General features: G+C 36.9%; 1 protein-coding gene and 1 pseudogene across 1 annotated transcript in view; one reads left to right on the forward strand and one right to left on the reverse strand.

The window, feature by feature from the left end:
• plekhg5b (pleckstrin homology domain containing, family G (with RhoGef domain) member 5b) overlaps window positions 1–6118 on the reverse strand; it is a 54858-nt gene extending 48740 nt beyond the window's left edge. The window contains 2 exon segments of the mRNA XM_043230286.1: window positions 4981–5153; window positions 5837–6118. Of these exon segments, the coding sequence (XP_043086221.1) occupies window positions 4981–5062 (82 nt within the window). The 5' untranslated portion in view covers window positions 5063–5153; window positions 5837–6118.
• A 1575-nt stretch (window positions 6119–7693) lies between these two features.
• On the forward strand, window positions 7694–9119 carry LOC122332775 (annotated as a pseudogene).
• Window positions 9120–9966: the final 847 nt, after the last annotated feature.

Genomic DNA, 9966 nt, shown 5'->3' on the forward strand with positions numbered 1-9966 from the left:
ATTAGAGGGTACGGCTGGGGCAGACTTACTCTTGGAGGCTTTGCAGACATATGGTAGTAATCCAGAACCTGGCTTTGAACTTGCAGCTTTTTTAAATGAACGGGCAGCTGCAGAATAAGACTCAACAGAGAAGCAGACTTCAGACAATGAATCTAAGGTTTTTCCTCTGCAACTTCAGCGTCTTTTTGAAACGCAAACAGTGGGCTTGAATATTACACATTAGCATAAAAAGTGCGCTTACGTAACAGAGTTCGAGTGCAGACGTGTGATTGAGAGGCAGAATGAGTGTGTGCGCTACAGGATGAAGTGAAGTTTTCCCAAGCCTCAGTGGTGTTGACAGGTGGAGAGCAGTTTGACTCTCTGGTTGCCAAAGAAGTGGAAAATATATTTAACCTATATTTAGATGGAACAGCTAGATCATATGCTATATTAACCCCTTAAATACTAAAAATGCTATTGTAATACTTAAAACCCTATAACACAACAACAAACTGAAGACATTACCTGAAGATAATTACTGACTCAATTTAAAAAAATTACCATTCAAAAAAATTGGGGTTGTTAAGATTTAAGAAGAAGTTTCTTATGCTCACCGGGGTTACATAAAAAATTTTAAATAACTGCTTTCTTTAAGTATGTTTTAATCATTCTAATATTCCGATTGTTCTGAGAAGCAGTTTTATGATTAACAATTTGAAAACAGTTGTGCTGCATAATATTTTTTGTGGAGTTCTTTGATGAATATAAAAAAATATATATATATATATATATATATATATATATATATATATATATATATATATATATATATATATATATATATATATATTTTATTTTAAATATAAATATAAGTTAACAATCTTAAACACTTTAAATTTAATGCATCCTTAATAAAATTGTACATTTCTGAATCATTCACATCACTTAATGGTTTCAAAACATGTTTAAAGATAATGTTTCCATTCATAATGTTTAATGCAAATAACTGTAAAAGAACGCAATTTTGTTAAGATTTTGATAAGTTTTTTAAACAATCTGTGTTTATTAAAATGTCAAAGAAAATGTTAAATAGCAATAGAAATCAAGGTTGGAGAAGTCACCTTGGCTACTTTACTAAAAGGCATTTTCAAAATTTAATATCACATAAAAACACCTGAATAGAATCCTGGCTTTCGACAATCATCTGCAAAAGTTTGTCTGTCTGTAACACTACACACAAAACACAGCCCATCTAGAGCACCATTTTTGTAACATAGCTGGATGACCTTGAAAATGACGAATACTGAAAATAACTAAGAATAATTGATTCACTCAAATCCTGTTTTTCAAAGTCCCTAAATTGTGGCCGTAAGAGCACAGGGGTATTTAGGACATAATGAAAAGCTAGACCGTCTTGCTCTGTACAAAAGCAGATATTACAGAGCTCATCCTTGGCCGAGACGTGGTCATTAACACGAGGCTGAGATCCGCCTAAATGGACTTACGCTGGGTGGGGGAAGCTCTTCAGCAGTAGTCAACATGGGACAAAGTGATGACATGAACTCAGGCTGAAGGGCCCTTTTAATCTACTGTAATCGTCACAAGGAGATAGGGCTGACAGTCTCATTCCTCCAATGAGCAGAGTATGATCACTGCTAGTCCATTAGCAACGCCAACAAACCAAGATACAGAAATTACTACAAATCTAGTCAATAGAGATAAAAACAACGCCAAGAGTTCAGATTCTAATATCTGTTTGAAGAATTTTTCTCTGCATACATCAATGCACCAAGTTGTTATAATGCTTGTTAAGTATAAAAATCCTACCGAAAAGATATTTAACTGGTTTGCTAGTCTTATCCGGCTAGTCTCTCAGCCGAGACAAGCTGACGTTAAGCTGAAAAACGCACTGTATACGAATGAACGTTACATTTCATCAACTCCCAATCGTTACGGAAATTACACTTTCCAATGTTTTCTTAATGTTCTGATTAGATAAGCTTTCAGAAGACATTGTTTCATTGTTTCAGAAGAATGTTGTGTGTATAAATTAGTCTAACATTATACTTATTCTCAAATATTATTTTTTTTAAGCCAATAAATATAAATATTTTTTTTTATATTGCAAGAGTGAACATTTTCATTACTCTTCACAGCTGGGACCTGAAATGTTTCCCTCAGGCTCCGACAGCAGCGCTTCATCAGTCGAACAAACCGAACAACTCCAGCTGCAAGTTCATGGCTAAATTACCGCTAATCTCTTTCATTCAACAAGTCTAATAGCTGTACAACCACTTAAACCAAGGGCAGGACCTGGAGGAAGAACAATATGCTAATAGCACTGTCTTAAGCCTTTCTTCTGTATGATAAAAGCAAGCTAAAAGCGTGACGGAGTGAGGGATGATGGGAAAGCCGTGAGGCTAGGAGGGCTGGTGCCTGGTGGAGGGAATGGCTGACATCTGCGAGAGCCTGTTCACGAGCGTTACATCATCTCAGGACTTGAAAAGCTGATAGCAATAACCCTGCGGTTTGTTTTTGTGTTTATGCGGCGGTTGCATTTGGGTTCTGGAGGCAGACTTACAAGGAGTCTCTTAAGTAAAGGCCATAATCAATAACACCACTGTGAGTTACCTAGAACTTTTCATTATTTGTTTACTTTGATCATCAAATGCAAGATGCAATACATCATTAGTGGTTTACATTCGATAAAACTATTCAAATGCAAGGTTTCTTTTTTCATGGTTTTAATCACTTTTGAAATACAATTAATTAGAGCTATCTGTAAATATTAAGCTGCAAAAGTCAATTCAAATATGAATCCTGCATGTTCTGCATATCTCGGTTATGTTTTTTTTTTTTTTGGGGCAAGTAAGCACACAACATTTCATTTCTTCCATGTTTTAATTTTAATAGTAAATTCTCTTTGCCATAAAATAAACAATGTTTGTTTAATTTTCAGCAATTAAAAGATACATTAAATTAATGTTTTATGCCCTCCTTTGATAACCGAAATAAACACAAACAAAATAATAATCATAAAACTACTTTAAGACAAAAACCAACTTAATTTATTAAAATTATATATTCAAATAATAATAATACACGCTAATTTGGCAAAAATAAAAAATTATGGTGAAAAAAAAAAAACTAAAACATTTCATAAGGCCTGAAACAATTTCGGTTAAACTTAATAAATTGACTAATTTATTACTAATTTATTTAACATTAAAACAGAAAAAAAACTGAATTTGGAAAAAAATAAAACATTTCATAGGGCCCTGCATACATACTGGTTACTGATTGATTTTCTGGTTTCTAGATACAGCTTCATCCTTCTTTCTTTTTACCTCTGAACCAGTTTTACTGTCCATCTACCAAACATTCTGTTCACTTATTTAAGTGACAGTTGCTTCTGCAGTATGTACAAATCAATCATTAAGCAAGTGGTTTAGGAGCCGTTTAAGAAATATGGTAAAACTAAATTCATATTATAAGACAAAGAAAACGTTTTGTGACCCTGTGTGCATGTCAAACTGTTGTCGAGGACGCCCGATACCAAAACATGAACCTTTCATTACCCATAGGAGGGGCACTAATGTTCATTTAAGACCTGTTCAGTTCACTGAAAGGTTCTTTGGGGAAGCAAAAATAGCTCTTCTACGGCATCACTGTGAAAACCAATCGAATGCTGTATTTAGAAAACTCAATTTACCAAAAACCACTTGAAATTTGGTATTTTTTTTTTATTTTTAGAAAACCTGATTATCCCTGGAAAAGCCAAATTGAGCCAAGCGATACACAAACTGGTAAATAAACACCCTTGACACTTCAGATAATAAGATTAGCCTTTAAGCAGGAGGATTTGCCTGCGTTTAAGGCAAAGAGCTAGCGGATGAAAAAGTAACCAACTTAAAACCGGTGATGCAATGACATTTTTAAGAAAGCACAAAGAGCTTTAAAGGTCAGTCGGCTGACATCACACGCACGAAATGAGCGGGAAAACGCACACTAGGTAGAACGGTTAAGATAAAATGACTAATCAAAGCCGAGCGAGCCAGAAGCTCCTCTCAGACTAGCCTGAAACACCAGATGCTCTGAGATTAAACCCATGTATTTCAGGGAGGCTTGAGTGGTCTGGTGCACCGAGGGTAACTTGCAGCCCCCGCTGAGCTAAGAAGCCTCTGGCGTACACCGCACGTTAGTTTGGGCTTTCTATAAATAACCATTCAGGCTGGAAGGCTAATCTTATCGTGATTGCAGAGGTCAATATAATCGAGGAGGAAAATGTTTGGCAACAGCGAGAAGTGTCCGTGCGCGTCAGTCTGTGAAAGAAGTATTACTTAATAGTCAAAACAACCAAGAATTGGATTTGAATCTGATTTTTTACAATCCAATAAAACAATTTCCTAAATGAATGTTTTTTTCACTTTATTGAACTTTTCCATATGCATGCTTGTATTTACTTATGCACCGGATATACTATGCCAACGAGCAACCGTGCGCCTTTTCATCACAAATGTAAAATGCATGTAAAAATATTGTAATTTATGAGGTTGACACAAAACACGCCACTTCTGGGCCCAATTCTCAGTTAATTAAAATCCCTAATATGCAAATGGTTAAATATGAATTGCAATGAAATAAGCTGCAAATTAAAATAACGAGCTGAGAGATTTGCTGTAACTCATTTCTACGACTCAGAAAAATGAACATAACAGAAAAATGCATCACAGAGTAATTTATTATTATTAAATGTCTATTTAACATTTCCCCATGCCTAAACTATGATTAGAAAACGCTTATATGCCCCAAATGCCTGAATATAAAGTCATTATTTTAATGCCAAACCACAACTATTGATTGAGCGTCAATCATTTTATCAAGCAATGTCATGCCATGTGCCAAGACGTTAATTTAGTCACTCATTTTTTCTGTAATACTGACATTCAGACGATCAATTAATTAACACTTCATAAGCCTTAGAGGATGAAGAAAACTTACTGTGACGTAGTCTGATGCCAAGCCAGCTTCTTGGAGGCGATTTGTGAAGAACTGGATGCATAATCCACTTGTTGGGTACCATGCCGTCTGCTTTACTCTGCGTCCTCTGCGTTGAGGTAGAAATCCACACTAGAACAGCTGGCGGAGGGGTCACCAGCGGTCAGATACGACTCCTGTCATGATGATCGGAGAACGAACACCACTTTTACTGCCAGAGACATAGATCCCAGCAAACCCCCAAATTGGAGTACAAATCAAAATATTATATTAAAACTGTATCTCTTTCAACAAACACTTAAATTGAACACACGCACAAACACACTGCTTCAATAATCTTTCAGAATTTTTTTTTTACAATTAAGCAGTTATGTTTTCGAATAAAACATTCACTTTCTGAAAACAATCATTACGTTTTAAAGATGTAATCATTTTAATTCTTATTACGAGAGCATGCCATTTTGGAGTCTTTGTTTGCAAATGTATAAACGGTGCAAAAATGCATGAAACCAACATAAATTACGTTTCTACAAACTTGCGGCGTGTTTTCAACTAGGTCCTATAAAGTCATTTTCACCCTTTTTTAAATCTCGTCACATCCTTGATCCACGTTTAATTTGCAATGCATGCACATGTTAAATGCAGACCCCGTTTGCACATTTCAAACAGGCCTGATTTGGCTGCATCTCCTTTGATCTCACGGTATTGTGTGGCGTTGTAATTTCAGCAGCTCGGTAAACGTGCACGCTCGCGTCTCCGCGATGAATACACGGACTACGAACTGACCGATGCGATAATTAGATCCAGTGATCGCGGTCGAATCTGCGGTCTATTAGCGCCTGTCGAAACTCGGTCTAACCTGTTGCATCGTAAAGCTTCATCATCGACCCGCGGAGCCCAAATAAGCTCGTCCGTTCAGCGGCAGCGGGACTTTAAATTCACTCCAATCTCGCTTTCATGTCCTCGGAAAAGGTGTTGAATCTACTTCGCCGCCGCTGTCCTCCGTAAATCCATGCTCGGCGGGACGGGGCCGGCGATTGTCGGCGTGAAAGTTTCTCGCTTGCTTTGTCTGGGCTGTTCCCTCTGCTCCGTTTCACCCACGAAAAGCGGTTTCCATTCATTCAGATCACCTTTAGTCCAGAGCTCCCGCTGCGCTGCACGCGTTCGACCGCTAGGGGCGCCAGAGACGGATTAGAGCACAGGAGCGCGTGTAGAGTTCATTTTAACGCAATTTACGCACCTTTTATGTTCTTAATTGAATATGTCATGTCTGTATAATTCATATAACATGTTTTTTTTAAATTAAAAAGCCCTATCCATTTCCACACTGCTTTCACCTGCTTGCATTCAGTCTTAGTGGCGGTAGTTGAGAAGTTCACCTAGGCTAGATTTGTGAATTTATGACCCCACCTGCTGGTCGTCGCGTCCATCTGCAAACGGGTCAAGCTCCACGAGGACGCGTAGGTGCTTTTGCATTACCCTCATTGCATCTCTGAAACGGTTTTGAAACCGGCGTGAAGAGAGAATGGTGAATTGCGGCTAATATGCAGGCTGTAGCGGGCTACTGTTGTGACACAGGAAATAAAAAAGTGTACTAAGGGTCGATCGTATCGTTGAGGGAGTGCACTACAGTCAGGATCCTCTGGCAGTTGCCCTAAAACGAAAGTGAGAATCAGTAGTAGATTTGCTGTCAAGATGAAAGCATGTAATTTTTTAATGTATTTTTTCCTGCCGTCTGCATTATGCTGCACACGAGATGTGATTTTGTTTCATATGGGCACGCTGGGTGTGATACTGATTTCGACGTTATTCGTAGAACAGGACCCTTTGCTGCCTTTTGATCCTAAACGTGAGTATAAATTATAATTGATCAAGTTTTAGCAACACAACGTGGTGCTGTAGCCACTATATACAAGCTTTCAAACCAAAGCAAGAGCACCCTCAGAGATGTAATAGTAATATATTAGTGAAATGTGTGCATGGAGAGCGTCCAATGTATATTTACAACGTGCTCTTGCAGCTTTGAGCTGATTAGGCCTATCTGGTGATTTTATAGAATCAATGGCCAATCAGAGGCAACTATTTTTTTTGCTTCTTACCTGTATGAAACATGCAACTCATATGCTCATTACATAACATAATCATTAAATTTTAATACCTTGATAACTTTCATTTGAAATGTAATAATATGCAATATACATACCCCTTGTTGAACTGACTTTATGGTTTTTAATAAAAAAATCTTTTCAGGTTTGGAGGCAGATTTAGAGAAATCTCTTTCGGGCAGCATATCGCATCTGACGTTGTGCTAAAAGCGTGTTTTATGACCAAACAAAACCCAAACAAACCCCTGGTCCTCTCTTTCCACGGACCACCGAACCGGAAAGAATCACGTCGCTAAAATCATCGCAAGGAACACATTTACATAAAAGGGGAAAAGAGCGAACACGTTCACATAATAATACCTGACTATCATTTTCCAGATAAACAATATTCACACATCTACAGCGTAAGTACATCATGGTAGAATTTCACATCAAGAAGACCGTGCAACAGCTGTGATGTTTAATGGCCTTAATTTAATTCGCAGCGCTTGTTATTAGTGTTTATTTAAAACACGTTGCACAGAAAGCCATTTCTCTAAATAAAATTTGCTGTGTATCCAGGCACAGCTAAAGCAGTTGATCCGTAAAAGTGTAGCAAGTTTTCCCGCTCCATTTTCATATTTGATGAAATGGACAAGATGATCCCCAGCTGATCGACGCCATAAAACCTTTTCTAACTACAATGCCCGTGCAGATGGAGCGTCAGTCAACCAAGCCATCTTCATTTTTCTCAGGTGATCAAGTTCAGTTTGTGTTATAAAGTGTAATTCTACAATCACATCCATTCACTTTGCCAAAAGAGTGATCAGATGCATGACAGGTTGTGTTGGTTTGTAGTAATGCCGTGGGAAGCGATTTTGGACTTGGTTCTGGATTTCTGGGGGGGAGATTATAAGAGATCAGGATGAACGGCAAGGATGTTAAGATTTTGATCTCTGAAGGCATCAAGAAAAACAATAAAGGTTATAACTAGAGTTATTTAGATATTTTATTACGCACCTATACTGTTTAGCATACAAGTCATCCCATTTATTTCTTCTGTAGATGGATTTTCATACTCCAGTCTAATAAACCAACATCTTATTGACCACTGTGTTCCTTTCCTACCTCTGGAGATGAAGCATGTCCACCAGTGTGCCATGGCTGAGATGGTGCACATGAACATCACACAGAATTATTATCTGGCAAATAGAGTGGCAAGAAACATGCCCTACTTCCCGGAACAAGAGAGACTCTTTGCTCTTAAAGGCTGCAAGTCAGTTAGGCAGAAGTTGGTGTTGTATGTTGGTGAATAGGAGACAGCCATTTTATATTTATTGTTTTCCTTTTTAATAATTTAATGAATGCCATGCTTTGTTAGGAGGACTGGTTTTACCAGTCCAAATATTAGAAATACCCATGATTAAATAATTATTATCAAAGCTGCAAGCCATGGTTTACAATGTAAAACTTAAAAAGTGTAAAAACTTGGTAACAATTTACAATAAGGTCCATTAGTTAATAACATTAAGAACAATATTTCTACAGCATCTATTAATCTTACTTGATGCTATTTTTAGTATTACTACTGCAAAATTAAAATCACAAGTTGTGTTTAGCGTTAGTTAATGCACTGTGTGCAACTAAAATTAACACGGAATAATAAATATACATACACCTAGGCTTGGGGCTGAGTATTTTATGGTGTAATTTTTATTTTTAGAGTTAACTATTCCTTTAATATACTATAACCATAAATCAGATTCTTGAATCCTATATAAAAAAAGAAAAGAAGGCTCCATTTGTGCTTGTGGGAGTTTTATATCTGGAATCTGTGTGTTCTTTAGGCAAATCTAATCTGTGTATTTACTGATCTCACATTTTACAGACGCTCAAATAATATTTTGGAATTAACAAGCATAAATTAAGGTGTATTGCAGCGACAGAAATATGTGGATGGACATGGTTTTGTGAAGCCTCATGTTGTGTGCTTGTCAGACTTCATTTTTAAACACTGTATGAAAAACAAACCTTTGTCAGTTCTCTTGTGAAACAGCCGAAAAGAAAGCATCTTGATTATAAAATTTATTTTGTAGTTTCTTTTCTATTGCCTTTTACAACAGCTGGAGCAGGATTCTTTCTTTCTCTTTTGATATTGATTTCTGGAAAAAAAAAAAAAAAAAAACACTTCCTTTTCATTGTGAAAGACAAATTTTTTAACTCATAGAGAGTTGAAGAACTATATTGCTTTTGTCCAATTGATTTTAAAATGGTGACCCAACGATTTTGTTCATTACCTTGTTGGTTCTGGAATATTAACCTTATTTTAAATAGTTTCCTGTGAAACTGTAAAAATATTGGTACCGTCTAAGTCACATTATAAATTAGACACAAACAGCAAGAGCAATCGCATCTGGTATTTCTGCACAATAATTTAGTGTGAACACTTCTCAAGCATTTATTCTTCAAAATAAATTTTAATTGGTCAATTTCCCCAGATGGCAGCAATATATTACTAAACTACAGCATTTTTGACCTTGAATTAAACTGAAACGAACATCTTTAAATGTACATCAAGTAAATTTGACATAAAATGCTTCTATAATTGTGATAAGCCCAGTTCCCTGTCTGTCAGTCACTACCAGACAGACTGGGGTCTTGCAGTCTACATGACTACAAGCCCTGAAGTGCTACAAACAGAAATTCAAATTCAAATTTGGAGGAGAAGCTGAAAACAGAAGCTGTTCCGATATGGGCGGTATTCTTGAACTAATAATTCCCTGGGTGTCTCACCAAAAGAGCAATTTCTGTGTGCAGTCGTTTCGCGCGTCTTTTTAAAGATGCCGTTTCGACTGTGCCCTCTTGGGTGCGGGAAATATCTGTCCGCAAATGACGGCTCTCGATC

Source organism: Puntigrus tetrazona, unplaced genomic scaffold (genome assembly GCF_018831695.1).
Source record: "Puntigrus tetrazona isolate hp1 unplaced genomic scaffold, ASM1883169v1 S000000148, whole genome shotgun sequence".
NCBI lineage: Eukaryota > Metazoa > Chordata > Actinopteri > Cypriniformes > Cyprinidae > Puntigrus > Puntigrus tetrazona.